This window comes from Chamaea fasciata, unplaced genomic scaffold, assembly GCF_029207755.1.
Source record: "Chamaea fasciata isolate MVZ Bird 193981 ecotype frontalis unplaced genomic scaffold, bChaFas1.0.hap1 SCAF_20, whole genome shotgun sequence".
NCBI lineage: Eukaryota > Metazoa > Chordata > Aves > Passeriformes > Sylviidae > Chamaea > Chamaea fasciata.
This window is the reverse complement of record NW_027094105.1, coordinates 7,491,501-7,508,357: the sequence shown is the minus strand read 5'-3', so window position 1 is coordinate 7,508,357 and position 16,857 is coordinate 7,491,501. Positions and strand designations below refer to the sequence as shown.

At 43.4% G+C, this 16,857-nt stretch overlaps 2 protein-coding genes across 2 annotated transcripts; one reads left to right on the top strand and one right to left on the bottom strand.

Moving 5' to 3' along the window:
• The first annotated feature begins 181 nt into the window (after nt 1-181).
• REXO4 (REX4 homolog, 3'-5' exonuclease) lies at nt 182-5,623 on the top strand. Its single transcript, XM_066201535.1, has 8 exons — nt 182-592; nt 1,081-1,439; nt 1,722-1,874; nt 2,361-2,554; nt 2,934-3,022; nt 3,255-3,329; nt 3,595-3,669; nt 4,284-5,623. The coding sequence occupies exons 1-8, from the start codon at nt 326-328 to the stop codon at nt 4,389-4,391; spliced, it is 1,320 nt and encodes a 439-aa protein (XP_066057632.1). The 5' UTR covers nt 182-325; the 3' UTR covers nt 4,392-5,623.
• On the bottom strand, nt 4,910-16,824 carry STKLD1 (serine/threonine kinase like domain containing 1). The gene is given in 19 exon segments (XM_066201537.1): nt 4,910-4,997; nt 5,829-5,903; nt 6,156-6,310; nt 6,578-6,706; nt 7,189-7,326; nt 8,146-8,274; nt 9,217-9,351; nt 9,769-9,885; nt 10,550-10,633; nt 11,264-11,394; nt 11,826-11,986; nt 12,079-12,191; nt 12,540-12,655; nt 13,260-13,330; nt 13,513-13,617; nt 14,220-14,294; nt 15,640-15,684; nt 16,147-16,233; nt 16,755-16,824. Coding segments are annotated over 19 exon segments (1,944 nt in total). The 5' UTR covers nt 16,770-16,824; the 3' UTR covers nt 4,910-4,934.
• Nucleotides 16,825-16,857: the final 33 nt, after the last annotated feature.

Genomic DNA, 16,857 nt, shown 5'->3' with positions numbered 1-16,857 from the left:
CCCTTGCGCAATGTCCGCGGCTCCTCCGCGGCGTGCGCCAGCCCCGGCGGGCCAAGGGGCGGCTCGGGGGCCGTGTGGCCTCGGGGACACACTCGTGTGTGGGGGGATCACCCCGCGGCCCCCCGGGCCCGGAACTCCGGAACCGCCCCCTCTCTGCCCGGAACCCAAGCGCGAGCCGGCTTTCCCCGGCGGGGCGGTGCGGCGCTGTGCCGGTCCCCCTGCGGTAGCGCCGGCCTCGTTGGGACTCGCTGATCCCTGATCTCGGTCGGGGATCTCGGGATCTCGGTCCCCATCCCGATCCCGATCCCACCGCGCTGCCCCCCGCATGGCCAAGCAGAGTCCTGCGGAGCCCCAGGCGGCGGCGCCGAGCGGCGCGGCCCTCGGGAAGAGCAAGAAGAGGAGGAAGAGGAGGAAGGCCCTGGGGAAAGCGGCGGCGCCGAGCGGCGCGGCCGGCGGGAAGGGCAAGAAGTGGTGGAAGAAGAGGAAGGACCTCGGGAAAGCGGCGGCCCCGTCCAAAGGCCCCGGCGGGGCGGCTGTGCTGCCCCCCCGCAGCCCCCAGGAGTTCTCCTCCAACTGGAAGGCGCTGCAGGAGGTGAGGGGGGCCGGCGATGCGGTGGGGACAGCGGGACACAGCCCCGGGGAGCCGGGACAGGGGAGCAGCGGGGCCGTGCTGGCCGCGCCTGGTGGCAGCTCCAGGTGGAGTCAACTCGGAGCGAGGGCTGGGACACCTTCCACTGGCGCAGGTTGCTCCAAGCCCCGTGCATCCCGGCCTTGAACGTTTCCAGGGATCCAGGGGCAGCCGCAGCTTCTCTGGGCACCCCTGTGCCAGGGCCTCAGCACCGTCACAGAGAAGAATTTCTTCCCAATATCCCATCTAACGCTGCCCTCTGGCAGTTTAAGTCATTCCCTTTGTCCTGTCACTCCAGGCTCTCCTGAACAGTCTCTCTCCCCCTTTCCTGAAGGCTCTTTTTAGGTACTGGAAGGACACAGGTCACTCTAAAACCTTGTCTTTTCCAGGTTCATTTCCTTTTATCTTTTTAGCTTTTTTTTTTCTTCTTCTTCTTTTTAATGTCATTTTAGGCACTGAAACAAAAGGCAAATAACTCCAACAAGCCCATCCATACAGGTCAAACAGACACCAAAAAGAAGCAGCCACTCAAAGCAGCCAAAAGCCCAGAAGTCCCAGCAGTCAATGGGAATGGGAATGTGGTAAAGGCCAAATCCACAAATAAAATGGACAATGGTTCTGCTAAAGCCAGTCCTCCTTTGGCCAAGCCAGAATCCAAGGAGGTTACAGCAAATAAGAACTTAAATGGCACCAAAAGCAACGGCAAAGGCTGCAAAGCAAAAAAGAAAAATGGCATTGTTGTGAAGGAGAAGGATGAGCTGAAACATAAGAGGAGGAAAGCTGAGGAAGATGTGGAGCAACAGCCCAAAGAGTGAGTATTTCAGGCAGCAGCCCTGGATGTGAATATTTATTTTGGGAGGAGCACAGAGAGGTACATTCAAAACAGCTGCACTTTTCCAGACTAAATTCTGAAAGAAATAAAATTTATTTTGCCCCTACTCCTCAGACACCTGCAGAAACCTGCAGAGGTGCCAGTCATAGACTTAATTTTCACTGGGTTTATGTCTTGGTTTGAAAAGTAAACACACTTTTTGTACAACAGACACCAGATTGCTTTGAGGCTGTTAAATGTAATTAAATCTGTTCTTGCCAGGGCTGACATCTGGTTTGATGACGTTGATCCAAAAGATATTGAAGCAGCAATAGGACCTGAAGCAGCAAAAATTGCCAGAAGGAACCTGGGACTTGAAACAGAGCAATCCCAGTCTGTGGAGCAGGTGCTGGTTAAGGAAAAGGCTTTTGATGGGTGAGTGACATTGCAGGGGGAATGATGGCAGCAGAACTATCAGGCTGATCAGAACTGAGCTGCACACTGAGCTGACATCTCCCTGCATCTGCTGCCAGGCAGGGGGATTATTGGGAAATCTATTTACATTTCCACTTGGTACATGGATGGAAATCAAAGTTTTGGTGCCCTGCACCTCTTAGGTGATGCTGTCTGGCATCCTTAAAGACAAAAAGGAGCACAGCACCTCTGTGGGGATACTTAGTGTGGCCTCATTTGGGTTAAGCAGGAGCTGCATTTGGGAACATTCCCAATGCCCTGTGTTCTTTTCATACTGACCTACTTCTTTTTCCTTGTTATGAAAAGCAGAGTGATAGCATTGCATAGTGTTACACCTTGCATTTTCATAGAGAACCTGTTCTAATCAACGTGTGAACCTTGTCAGCTGCCCCTGGGCCCTGCAGAGCTGTCCCCAGGCTGTCCCCAAGGTGTCCCTTTGCCTTTCAGGCTGACCAGAGCCGTGGCCATGGACTGTGAGATGGTGGGGGTGGGCCCCAAGGGCGAGGACAGCATCCTGGCTCGGGTCTCCATCGTCAACCAGTTTGGCAAGTGTGTTTATGACAAGTATGTCAAGCCCACAGAGAAGGTGACAGACTACAGGACAGCTGTCAGTGGCATACGGCCTCAGAATATCAACACAGGTATGAGGGGCTTCCCCCAAAAGGATTTTTAGAGGGAGAATTCAGGGGGTGGTCACAGAAGCCTCATTGGCTGAGCTTGGAACAGTTGGAGACCTAATTTGGGGGAAAAAAATGCTGAGATTTAAGTTAAACTTCATGCTAAGAAAAGTTGTGCTTTTATACAATGATCACAAACACCCTTGAAGGAATTAACTGGTGGAATGTGGTGTTAAAACAAAAAATTTCCTTTTCATGCTGTGCTCTTTATGGAATTCTCTATGTGCTGGCAAGCAGGGATTCAGTGCACTGTACAACAACTACAGGTACAAGGATATTGTTACTTCCCAGAAAAGATGCAGTGTTTGCTCATGGGAAGTGTTTCTCTGTGTGGCATTTTTAGGTGAAGACTTTAAAACGGTTCAGAAGGAGGTTGCTGAGATCCTGAAGGGAAGGATTTTAGTTGGCCACGCCTTACAGAATGATCTGAAGGTACACTGAAAATTAAATTTCTAATACATCACTGTGGATCAAGGGAACACACCTGAACTCCTGGAAGCTGGTCCTGAATGCAGCCTGTGGCTCTGTGAGCTGGGCCTGCTCCTTTCATGGGTTTAAAGTGTCTCTTACAATGGGTGGGAAGAAACAACAGGCAGCTGCACGTTCAGCTCTGTAAAGTTGCATGCAATAACATATTTTAGACTGAAAATGTGATTTCTTCTAGGTCTTACTTCTTGATCATCCTCAGAAGATGAAGAGGGACACACAGAGATACAAACCTTTCAAACAGAGAGTCAAGGTAAGAGACTGCTGGGAAGGTGCTCAGTTAACACACTCCAGAGCTGCTGTGCTTGCTTTGACCTGACCCTGTTCCTTCTTTCCTACCTATGCACACACAAATCTCATAATTTAATTATTCCTGATATTTCACTAGCAGAGGCTAAGACATGCTATTCTTTGAGGAACATAATATTTTCATAGATACACCCAGATCTGTTATTTCAAGTCCTGTGAGACACGATTTATGGTTTATGAGCATGGTTTATGATCTTTTCTGTCTCTAGAGTTCCAGGCCGTCCCTGAAGCTGCTCTGTGAGAGGCTGCTCAATGTTCAGGTGCAGACAGCAGAGCACTGCTCGGTAGGTACCTCCTCAGAACATCCAGCTCTGAGCTCTGGATTCAGTCCAGAACCTGTGCCTTCACCCCAGGGAAACTCAGCAAGCTCTGCTTGGACAGCAGCAGCAGTGAGATTGGCTAAGCTTGCTCACTGTTTCGTCATTTCATAAACAACTTCTGCACAAGTCAGCTCTTAACTCTGAATTCTTATTTTAAAATTCTCAGGGGAAAAGGTAATGATCAAGATCTGTCTACCCTAAAAGCAGCTTTCTTCACTGGTGCACTGTGCCAGGATGGATAAACAGTGGGAGAGGCTACTCCTGAACCTCAGCAGATCCTTTATTTCAGTGGGCAGGAGGATGGAAAAGAGGAATGAACTGGGGAAGCAAAACTGGGAGGGGAGCTCACAGATCCTGTATCAAGAGAATTTTGTCATTATGACTTTCCAAGTAACAATCAGAAATGCAGAGCCTTGTGCTGGGCCCTGGACTCTAAATACACCATTTATCCATTTCAGTAGGCACAGAGCCTAAATGTAAAAAGAGATCATGAAATGTTAATTGGAAGGATGGATTAAAATGATGGAAGATTTAGCTGCTTATTGTCTCACATCCCTGTGTGGTCTGTTCTCTTTCAGATCCAGGATGCACAAGCTGCTATGAGACTTTACACCTTGGAGAAAAAGAAATGGGAAGCTGCTGTTAAGAACAAAGCAAAAATTGTCAAACATAAAAACACGGGGTAGAATCTTTCACCTGCAGCTGTTGCTGGTTTGATGTCACATTCCAAATTTAGAGATAAGTCAGAACTGATGGCAAAAATCAATGCAAAGACAGTGGTACAATAACCTGGAAGTACAGGAATGCTGCTGGTATCCCTGTGGATGGTCCCTGTGCCTGATGCCTGCTACTGTGTTCAAACTACCTTTGTAACAAATGCCTACACCTGGAAGAACTTCTTCAGTTAAATTTCTTCAATGGAAATAGACACTGAATAAGTTTAAAAAATTAAATTATGACAGAGGAAGGAAAAAACTGTCATTGCTTTGTCAAAACTCCGAGGATTAAAATCTTTATTTCAAGTATGTAGTGGTCCACAAAGTGAGGTCTGCTACAAGGTGAATTCTTAATTATTGCTGTTAGTTACACAGTTGTGGTACCTAAACCAGCAATAAATACTTGTTTATATACTGTTAATATCCCAATTTTTTTTATTTTTTTTTTCTGGTGCAAGAATCTTCTAATGGAAGATCCAGGTTTTTGTATCCAGCAGTGGCCAAGTCTTGTTCTTAGACAAAGCGTTTTTCCTTCCTCAGTTTCAGAAGTGTTGCATGCACCAGGGTCTGAATCTCCTGGAGGGAAATGCAAAAATTGCCAAACAGAAGATTACCTTGTTGCTCCACTTATTTTTGTATTCATTTATTAATAAAAAACAATGTGTCTAACATAGGTCTTTGAAGTGGCTGCTGTTGTTACAACAGGAGAGGGAGCTTTCTCCCCTCCTGTGATTATTTTTTTCTGCACTACCTTGTGGCTTCGGTGTTCATTGAAGGGGTGCAGGCAATGCCTGTAGGAGAACCTGGAGAACAGTTTGGAACTGTCTTTGAAAACAATTCTGTAAATACATAACCAAAATCAGCAAAATTAGGACTAACCAGTTTTATTGGCTTGATGAACAAAACTAATTCTTGATTTCTTGCCAGCAAGCCATTGTAAAAGAAATATTAGTGTAACACATTAAAAAGCTCTGATAACTCTGCTGTTTTTTCATTTTTTTCAGTGTGACTACTTGGTGAAATTTAATGTAAGTTAAATCTTCCCACAAAGTGTCAGAAAGTTTTTGTTGGTGTTTTTGTTTGTTAGCGATGCCACTTGCAAACCAAAAATAAACTGGATGTAATGTACTTATGGCTTTATTCCTGTAAACTTTAGCCTGGTTTAGCATGAGGACTGTAATAAATTAATGTAATGTTGCAAGAGACCAGAACATAAGTTTTTAAAATTTCAGGATCAACAACAAGAAGAAAACTTTCAAGCACTTATCCCCAGTAGTTAGAACTATCCTTACAAACTCACTCTTCATTTCACATGCAGCTAATTCTCTAAATTTCTGCACTATGATCAAATCCTTCACCAGAAATAATATATTAATAGACTTTATTATCACAGAGATTTCTCCATACCGTGCTGAATGGAAACTGGAGTTTTATTTCACACAGCAACTTTTCCATTTTCTGGGACCTCATATCTAGCATTACCTCATCTGCAGTGCAAATGAAAAGGAAATTTATGGTTATAGCACAACTGCCAGTGGAGAACAGGGAGAGGACAGAGCTACACAAGGAGGACGCAAGATAAAATGTTTTACCATCAGAGTGGTATTTGAAACAAGTGGAGTGAATTCTTAGGAGGATGAACTGGAACTTTCTCAGACACAAAGTCAAGTCTTTCCTGGCTTTGTGGTTTTACTGATTTTGGGGTTGGGAGAAAGGAGGAGACTCAGAAGTGACAGCAGCAGCCATCTCATCATACTGAACCATCTCGTTCATCAGCAGGCACAGAGCTTCTGCCACCCCTGGCTCCTCGAGGTGAAGGTGATACTCATCTTTGATCAGCTCTACTCCACTGCCCTTTGGGTCCAGCAGAATTGCCAGAGCTGCAGTTTCTGCAGGGAAGACAAACACTGCTGGGCTCACTGTAGCTGCAGGATCTGCTTCCCATCCCCTCACCAGCTGGCACACATCACGTTTTCAGGAAGTTGTGCCCATTCTTTCCAGTCTTCCTAAAAACTATTCTGAAGGATATTTGGGAACAAGTAGAAGACCAGATATGCAGCTGACACTGTCATGCAGGACAGAGGAGATTTCAATGATTGTTTTTATGCTGATGGAGCTGATTGGTAATTAATAAAAGCAGAGCTGCTGAATGTTACCTGAGAGCCTCACGAGGCTGGCTAATGCCAGGCAGCCATTCTTCACCAGCACTGCTCTTTCTGGGTTCATCCTGAGGGCATCCAGCAAAAGTGCTGCTGTGGGCTCATAGTCACTGTCAGTTAAGCAACCTTTAAAGAAAATAAACAAAACACACAGGAAAACCCAAAGTTTCAATATCCTCCAGGCCAAAAGAATAGAGAGTCCTGAATACTCAACTTATTCTGCTGATGAGGAATAGAAATGAGATTGCTAAGAAGAAAGAGTAGTACTGCAAGGATGGGTTCCGTAGTGCAAATGATAATGAAAAAGATTATTTCCTTTTTAACATGAAATCAAAATCAACCAAGCAAAATAGCCGCCCACCAGTGGAGCCCCCATTAGCAGTATCTGGTGATTTAATTGCTGCAGCTCATCAGAAATGGCTTCATTAGGGGAGTCACAGAGGGAGTGCAGGGAAGAGTGGCCAACCAAGAGAGGATGCAAGTTCCTCCCTCTGCTGCCATCTGCAGAGCCTGCTCCAGCCAGGCAGCCTGGACTGCAGGATCACCACGGACACACAGACATCCCAGCCTTCTCCATGCCCAGGGGACAGGGAGATGGGAGCACACACCTTGGAGTGCCAGTGCCCACAGAGCTGAGCAGGCAGACTCTGCAACCACTCCGTTCTGGAGGTGTTTCTGAAGCACTGCAGAGGTGACAGGGACAGCACTTGCCAGCACTGCTTGGTCTGCACTATTCTCTGAATTACCTTAACAGAAAGGAAATGCACCAGGTAGAGTTATTTAATGGAGTAATGATATCATTGTATGTCAAATTATATCAGTAAAACCTTAATGGGTGTTGGCATTGGAATAATGCAACGTTGTTTTAGTCTGGAGGGCAGCAGAGGGAAGGAATCAAAAATGTACAGAACCAAACCAAGTGCTACAGGACTAATAAATAATTCTGTTTATTGGAGAAAGCTGAACTTCTGCAGGAACTAGTGTTGTCATTTAAATTATGCATAGGGATCACAGCAAGAAACCTCCAGAAATAACCACAGTTTTGACAGAATCCGGGCTGCAGGATGGAGATTCATTCAGCTGTCCTATAAATCCAGCGGGTAATTTGCTGCTCAGAGGGAATAAAACACACCAAGTGCAACTGTGCACAATCTGTCCTTCCAGCCCTCCAGGGTGATCAGAACACCACACACCTCTACAGGAACAAATCAGTAAATATAAAATCAGGTCACATCTTGGCCTGAATGGCTCCAATCTGAGACCTCATCACATAAAGGGTTGCTAAAAAACTCTGCATTAATTTTTATCTAATTTAACTCTGGACTACAAAGTGATGGTAGAAATTATAGATCACAAAGTGCTGTGGAACAGCTCTCCAGAATCACAAAATCAGATCGGTCTGGGTTGGAAGGAACCTTAAAGATCATCTCATTCCAGCTCCCTGGAACAAGAATGGGAGAAAATCCAATCCCAGCGACAGGAATGTCTGAACTCAATTAGGCTCAATACCTGCTGCCCCTTCAGTCACATGAGTGCAGGCACAATACTCGCTGTGTTCCACTCACCACTCACAGCCAAGCTCCAGAGAGCGGCACAGCAAGAGAAGCAGATCTTGTCATTGGGAAGAAAACGTCTTAAAATTGACAGAAGGTCTGGAATGATCCCAACTTTCCTTAGGTTCTCCGCAGCTACTTCTGAAAACCACAGAAACTCTACAGAATCTGGTATTTTTGTCCCACTCACTGGCCCCAAAACAGGCAGCACTCACCGTGTTTAAACCGAGATAACAGACCGGTAACACGAGCCCATCAGCAGGACAAAAGGAAGCAATAGAACAGACCGAATTCTTTAACAAGATGCACTTAACACAGCGGATCCTCTCAAATGGGTGCCTGGCCATCCTTTTTCCGCACAGACTTGGAATTCACAGAGCAGGAAAGGAACTGCGAGGGTGTAAATCACATTGTTTCACCTGTTCCCATTTTAACGATTCAAACTAAGCTTCAGAATTAGGAAACACTGGATAAAAATAGTTTGGTCTTAGACATGACTCTTTGTAATCATTTTTTGAAGATCTCTTCCTTGCTGCTAAATCCTACTGTAACCATTTCTAAAAAGAGTCTTTGATGACTGTTGAACTGACACTGAAAACAACTAAAAATACTATAAATATTTAGCAATTACAAGTTCAGAAGAAAAGAAAACAAAGTAGAGAAGTTAGGGAGAATAGTTTCAATTCATCGTGGCACAGTCCAAAATAGAATTCAGGTTCTATGCCCTCATTTTCTCAAGCACTACTCTTTGCAGAGTTTGTACTTGTTTCCAAACCAAGAGGAAATACAGATTTGTATTTATTACAGTGGTCCTGTAAATCTCTGAAGCCTCAGCATTGTATCTTAGACTTTCAGGAGTGTTAACAATATCTGGTCAATCTTACCAATATTACCACTATTAAATTAATAATTGTAATTATATTTAATTATTTAATATATTTAATTAATATATTAATGCATTAATTAACTTAATAATTAATTCACACCTCTCAGTGAAGTCACAAGTTCTGCACTGTATCTTGGATTTGTTTCAAAAAGTAAAAATAAATTAATATTCCCCAAAGAATGAGCAAGGTGACCCACCATTGGCTGAAACCATCATCAACAATGTGCAGAGCATTGAAAGGAACACTTGATTTTCAGAATGTTTCCTCACTATGTGCAACAGGCAGCTGGTCACACTCTCATCCAGGGCCATCATCACCCCCTGCTCCAGAGCTGTCACCACAAACATTGGAAAAGAACAAAGATTTCAGCGGTTTTGAATGAAATCTGAACCTCCCCCGCCCTGCAATCAGCATAGCAAAACATTCAATTAACAGCATTTCTTCACATCAAATAAGCAAAAGTTATTTAAAACTTTCATTTGCTGAAACTCAATTCTTAGTATTTTTAAGCTCATATCATGAGGTGGTTTTGGGGTAAATTGCCATGAAAGTGACAGCAGGGACCACACAAGAGACCCACAACCACTTTTATGGTTTAAAATTTAAACACCAAAACAGTATTCATGCTTTCTATTCAGAAACTTCCTTAAGTGCTTTAAATTCATCCCCTAAAATAGTTAATGGAGCAGATAATGGGTTCAGTAATCTTTACAAGACCCAGCAGAAGGAGGAAGTCTTAAAATTGTACCTTGACTAAGAATTTCAAGCAATAAAATGCAGCCTTCTACTTGTAAATCCAGAGAATCTATGTGAGTCTTCATGGCATGAGTGATCACTTCTGTGCATGTTCACAGATAGGGGAATGCTGTGGGGGAAAGAAATTTTTTGAGAAGAGGTTCTTGAATAAAAAGAAAAAAACAGAGTGAATTGTTTTAATCTGTGTGGAAAATGTCTCCTATCAATTAAAGCTAAGAATAACCCTGAGTTTTAACATCATAAGCCAATGCCAGCATTAAAATGCTGTCAAAGGACAGAGAAATTTATAAGTGATCTAACACAGTGCTTTGAATTATTAACCCTGATCTGAAAGCTTCTTTTGAAAAATGTGCAGTTTCTGGGAGAAAATACACAGCTTTCACCCTCACAGCTTTACCAGACACACAGGAATTAGCCACGTGTAGCTCCCTTTTGCTCTGCCAGCCTTGCAGCCTCAGGAAATACCCCCAAGTCATCCCAGGACTGGTGGAAATTACCTTTCTCAAATGGCAGTTTGTTACCAATTCAAATATCACAGGGGTTTTTTTCCCCCAGTGTCCATTTTTCTCATCCAGTCAAACCCCTCTGCTGGTTAACAAAAGCATGCACAGAACGAGTACTAACACAATCCCATCAGCCACTGGTCTGGAAAAATAGGAAGAGCAATTTCATGCTCATTTATGGACATTAAAAAAATGTTTTCCCCTTTTTGTTATCTCAAAATGTGAGGAAGGAGCAGAATCAATAAATAAATTGATCAAACAGTGCCTTACCAGTTTTATCCTTTACAAGGCTGGCAAGGTGCTGAATGCCTTTAGCCTGGACTTCTTCAATATCCCAGGAAGCCTGCATGAATTCTGAGAAACCAGGGAAGTTCTTCCAACCATTCCACACAAACACTTACACAAAGCACTCAAATTGTCTCTGTTTTGTGCCAAGTGTGAATCCATATGAATGAAAATAATGGAATTTGGGATTGTTGAAAAGAGAAAAACTTTTCCCCCCCAAGTCATTAAACATTGCAATATTACGAAGTGTTATGATTCACAATGTAGCTGGCATCATATATACATTTTTGGGAATCTGTTGGAATATTAAATCAGAGCAGGGATGGGAGTTTAAATGCATTATTCCAATAGACTTTTCAGATTAAAATAGCATCTTCCTCACTTAGAAGGAAAATAATGGAGCAGACCCTTTGTGGCATAAATTAGCAAAGATGTTACAATGCAAACAAAATAAGTGGAGCTCCCAAATTTTCTGAGAAATGACCTCTGACCCTGTTTTAACTTTTGCAGTAGGAATGGCTGGAAATCTCAGGAATTTAGAGAAGAAGCTGCATAGTTAGCCTTGCTCCAAAGAGTATCCCATTTTATTTCAGGTAAATTGAATGACCAAGAATTTATTTCCAAGTAGAATATATCCTGACTGAAAGAGTCTATTTCCTATGAAAATCACCTTCACGTTAATCTTATTCTCCTTTTTACCTAGAACACTTTCAACTCCTTCCTGAAAGAGCAGATCTGTTATTGTGGGAGGCACTGACTTCTTCAGTTTTATTGAGGTGTCACCAGCAAAAGTCAGGCATTTCCTAATAAATGGAACAGCAACCAGATCCCTGGAATTTGAAGAGATAAAAGCAGCACCAGTGAGTTACAATTGGTAAGTTAGAAAAGAAAAAATCTACAGGCATGGTTTCATTTTGATATAAAAAATGTAATGTTACTTCTAGACTAGATTATTTTTAACAGAACTTAAACAATTTACTTCAAAGCAGCTCAAGAAAGAGCTCATATTGCACAAGGCATGCTTAGGCAGCAAGTTCAGGCTCATAAAATCGTGCATAACATCAACTGATAATATACCTGCAAAAAGGGACATCTCAGTGTCCATTCTGAATGAACATAAGTCTTTAATAACTCAATTTGTTCAGGCAGGAGGATAAGCGATGTTAACTCAACCTTTTGCAACAGCAGTTAACACTCCCAATTTGTGGAGGGAGGAGGGGTTTAGGACCAAATCAATCAAGGGAAGGCAGCCAGAACTCACCTTGCTATGGGTCTCATTCTGGGCTCAACCTGTAGCATCATCAATAAAATTGGAAAGAAAGGCAAATATCTGCTTTCTCCATCCTGCATCAGGATCAGAACTCGCTCAAGGCAGCTGCTGACCCCTCTGGTATCCTGCAGTAAGGAATTTCTCTCTCCTGCCTGGGAAGAGCAGAGTGTCAGAGCCCTCACACTCAGAGATATCCTGATGAGCCCAGGACCCTTTAAATCCCTGATAAATCACTCTTACACACGTTCAGAGCAAAGCAGCTCATCATGTCAAGGAGGACACAGCCCAGAGACCAGATGTCAGATTTCTCAGTGAAAGAAAACCCAAATGTTTCTGGAGCCATCCAAGACTTGCTTTCTGTAGGAACAGGAATCACGGGGTGACATTGTGCTTCCAAAAACTACAAAAACACACTGGAACTAATGAACATTTTTCTAAGATGTCCCTGAGGACAAAGCTAGACAGGATTCCAACTGGATTGATTGCAGAAACTCACACACATATCTACATTTCTCACTTGCGACACAACGAATGCTGCAGACAACTGCCAGTGAAAATCCTATTTAGAAGACAAATAGTTTCATGCAGAGAAAGGAGAGGGAAGAGAACTCTCCCCTCTTTCCTAATTTTTCTCTGAGGTCTAAAAATACCCACCACGACTGAAATCATTTAAAAATACAGTAGGAAAGAAAAAAAAAAATCTACCTTCTTCCACTCTTATTTTCCATTTCAGCTCATCTTTCATAAGTGCTTCAGTACTGAAGTCACTCAGCATGAAGGATGCTTCACCAGTCACAAGGATGTTTGATGGCTTGAGATTTCTGCAACACAAATATTTTCTGTCAGCCTGTGAAATTAAGAGTCTAATGACATATAATTACAAATTCCCTGCATCTTTAGCCCTCAGAAGGGTTGGGATGGTTTTTGTAGTGGGTTTTTTGTGTGTGTGGGAAATTGGTTTGCTATTTTTTGTTTCTGTTTGGTTGCTTGTTTTTGTTTTTTTTTTTTTTAATCTACAAGTAATAATCAACCAAACTACAATTATTTTCCCCTCTAAATGCTTACATTCATGCTTGGGTCACAAATTGATCTGAGCATGGAATGCAAGAGTTGTCTCTTATTCAGATACACAACCTTTGTCCATCACAGCCACCAAAATGCGAGCATTTACAGAGATGGACAATTTTTTTAATATTAAAAGAAAAAAACCACCAAGAGATAATAACTCAGTCAAATGAGTATTCCAGACAAAACTCAGGAAATAGGTAACTTTGGAAGTAAAAAAAAGACTAATCTAAATCTGGAATTTCTAACCCCTACTTCTCCTTTTGGAAAAGTAAAATTCCCTGCCTCTGAGCACTGTGCTGAACCAACACTGCAAAAAACTGTCAGACAAAAAGAATGAGATTCCTGCTCACTGCTCACCTGTGCCAAATATTTTGTTTGTGTATGTAAAACAAAGCCTCCACCATCTGTCCCAGGAACTTCTGAACCACCTGTGGAGGGAAGAAGACATAAAAGTGTAACACAGAGTAACTTTCAAAAATCTTTCAGAAGTGAGTTTCCAAAACCACCCTCCTGTGCTTTGAAGGCTTCAGGGAGGATTTTTAGAAAGAAGGAACACCATAAAAGCAACAAGTCTCTCAGTCCAAACAGGTGCCTCTTCTGTGCTTTTTACCATGTCTCTTATCTTTTCTGACTTCTGCCTCTTTTCCTCGATTAGAGCTGAAAGATCTCCTTGGCCTGAGTGCTGCATGACCAGGCAGAGGAACAGAGATGAGACCTGCAATGAAACATTGCACCAAAACTGCTGAACTGTTTGCAGGTAAGAAAGACAAAACCAAACTGCTGGGTGCGATGTTCACAGCACAAGAAGGTTCTGAGATGATTATTCTTTCACAGATGAGACAATATTTAATTTCTTTCATTAAAAATATAGCACGCTCATTGTTTTAGCAAATAAAACCACCACTATCAAGCATCTTATCTGAAGCTGTATAGGATGATTCAAATCAATTAAATATCCATAAAATCATCAAAGATTCTGTCCAAGCACTGAAGAAAATCTGCAAATAAATAAGTCAGGGCTTTCAGCTTCTTATGGTCTCCTATAGAAGGGTTTTCCTGCAGGCATGAAAATTAGAATTGCACACTAATTCCCATCAGAACCTGGGAGTCTGCCATGTGATGGACTCCAATCCATACATACTCACAGCTTTTTAGTCTGTGTATTCAGGAGCAAAAAAACCAAAACCCTTCCGGCTTGTTTCAAACCAAAAAACCCTTTTTTAGCATCTCACCCCAATGACCCCAAATTTAAATCTGTGAATATGCTCATGTGCCTAGAGCATAAACCACTTATAACCAACTCTGTTCCATTCTCACCTGGTTATTCCAAGTCACAAACAATTCCTTGTAAGTACAGATGTTAGAATGGTGGAGTTTTAGCAAATCCATTGCCTGCATAGAATAAAAAAGATAAAATAGAGACAGCTTTCTATAGCTACACAGTCCTTCCCTTTAACAGGACCGTAAATAACGCCCAAAGCCAGTTCCTCACTTGTTCATGTCACATTTCTCATCAAACTCTTCCAAAGTGCCTGCTCTTAAATATTAAATACTTAAGATATATTATGTTAAATATTTGCATACGTAAATGTGGAAAGAAGGAAAATATTTCACCCAGACTCAGTACTGCAACAGCCTTGTGAGATTCAAAGATATAAACTGATCCACAGGGAGATGATGTGTGAAACACCCCCTTCTTCAGTTCCTAACACCCAAACCTGAAAACATTTCTTAGAATGTAAGTCAGGATGATTTTTCAAGTGCAGCCATTATTTCCTGTAACCTCCATGCAAGCTTTAACCTCAGCAAATACAATGGCACGAGAGATTTTTATCTCCTTGAAGGTGGTTTTCATGCAGGGCTCTAACAAATCCTGATCACTTCAGCAAATTTGCTGATTACGTGGAAGATAAAAAGAATTCAGGTTACTCTCCTACAGTTGTGTTTGGGGCTGTGCAGGCACAACAGAAAAGCTAAAAAGAGCCACGCTCCCAGATGGTACAACTGCATTTATTTTAATAGCTGGATTTCAATCTTTATTTCAGCAGAAAAATTGGATCAAGTTTTAGTGGTAATGGCATAATTGGTACAGAAAGGGGTCACCTCTCTGACCAGGATAAAACATCTGCACAGACATTTATTCTCCTTCTTTTCCAAGTCCAGATGCTGTGCATTCTGGGCACTGGGAGACTCATCCATCATGTGCTATTCCACATATTTTATTGAAACTCTTTTTGGTATTTTAAGAGTGCTTCTGATGCTTCTAACTCAAAGCATTGAAACACGTTTGCACCAGAAAAAAAAATAAAAGAGTACAACAAAGAGAGAAAATCATTCACATTAAAAAAGTCCAACTCTGAGAAATGAGCATACCATTGAATACGTTATCTAGACATCGAGTTATTAATAAACTACAAACAGACCAAGGTTCTCTTACATCTTAAAGGAAAAAAGGATGAGTTTTGTTCTTTGGCTTCACCAAACAAATAAAAATTCTGAGAAAGAACTATCCTCTGAGAAAAGCTGTCCATTTGAATTTACACATCCAAAAATAAGAGCAATTAATACAAAACCCTGGCCTGAGCCCAAACAGAGGGCAGAGAGCACACCCCACAAACAGTCCTACCTGATTATATACTCATTATTTACTCAGCTAATCCCTGTAGATAAAAGACTTGATTCTATCAAGACTTTGGTCTTTGTAAGTAAAGTAGTAAAGAAAAGACTGCACCAATACCTCCTTCAAGGCCACATTTGCTTGGTGTTGGTCAATGCACTCAACCTGCACCAAACAAGAGACAGGGATGAGACTGTAACAGAAACACTGGAGAACTCTGAGCCAGAACACTCTTATCAAGGTGACTGAACTGCAAATGACACAAATTTTCAATGACAGGTCAAATCTCTAATGTTTGGGGCAGTTTTGGTGTCAGGAGATGGGTAAAACAGAGCCGAATATATGTGTGTGACATGTGTGACAGACAGTGCTTCTGCACTGTCAGGGCAGCAGCGAGCTGAGGTGAGCACACTGAGGGGACCTAGCAAGGCTGCTGCCCTTTCCCCACTTTGAGCCTCAACATTCCAGTAAACTGACCTGAATCTCCCATTTTCCCAAAAAGCAGCACAGTAATGAGCAAGCCCACTCTTAGCCAGCTGCCCAGCATAGGTCTCTTGCTGCTATCGTGGTGCCTCTGGAGATAACAAACACGCCAAACCCTTGTTTTCATAACAACCACCTGCTCACCTGTTTTATTGCATATTTCTTCTGGTCTGTTTTCAGCTGAGCTGTCAGCATTGTGCCCAGCGCCCCGGGCCGGAGCTGCTCCAGCACCTGCCGGGCACAGGACACACCCAGAGCACCTGCTCAGCTAGGGCAGAACAACCGAGGCAAAAAAACCCCCTTTGGTTCACTTTTCCACAGAAACCTTCCACACAGGGAACACCTCCAGCTGTCCATGGCAGGACTGGGGACACCCCCACCTTCACCCCAACTCCTGAGAGGGACACAGGCCTTCCCTTCCCTCCTCCTCAGGACATTCCCCGTGCTGAAAACACCCCCAGGACCATCCACATCCCCTCCAGGACCACTCAACACCCACCTCCCACGGTTGCGTGCTGCTCTCAGGGGTACCCACAGCATTCCCCAGCGCCTCATAAACCCCTCCAGCATCACTTAACCCGCCCAGAGTAACTCACACCATGTCTCCAAAGGTACCCACAGCCCCTGCCCCGCTCACAGACCCCGCCTCAGGGTCTGGTACTCCACACAGACCCCTCCAGCACCACCTACACCCCCACAACGCTGCAGCCGCCCGATTATTGCCGGGTAGAGCTTAAGCCTGAGGGCACCACCTCATATTCTTCCATGGCGGGAGCACAGCCAGACCTCCCGCCCAGGACTGCGGGGCAGCGGCCCCGAGGGCGTGACGCTCCCCCCTCACGCAGGGGCGCGGCC

Bases quoted from the DNA above. Each gene is read 5' to 3' on its own strand.
- REXO4 (XM_066201535.1), top strand. From the start codon at position 326: ATGGCCAAGCAGAGTCCTGCGGAGCCCCAGGCGGCGGCGCCGAGCGGC. The intron at 2,555-2,933 runs GTATGAGGGGCT...TGGCATTTTTAG, and splicing joins GCCTCAGAATATCAACACAG to GTGAAGACTTTAAAACGGTT. The intron at 3,330-3,594 runs GTAAGAGACTGC...TTCTGTCTCTAG, and splicing joins CTTTCAAACAGAGAGTCAAG to AGTTCCAGGCCGTCCCTGAA.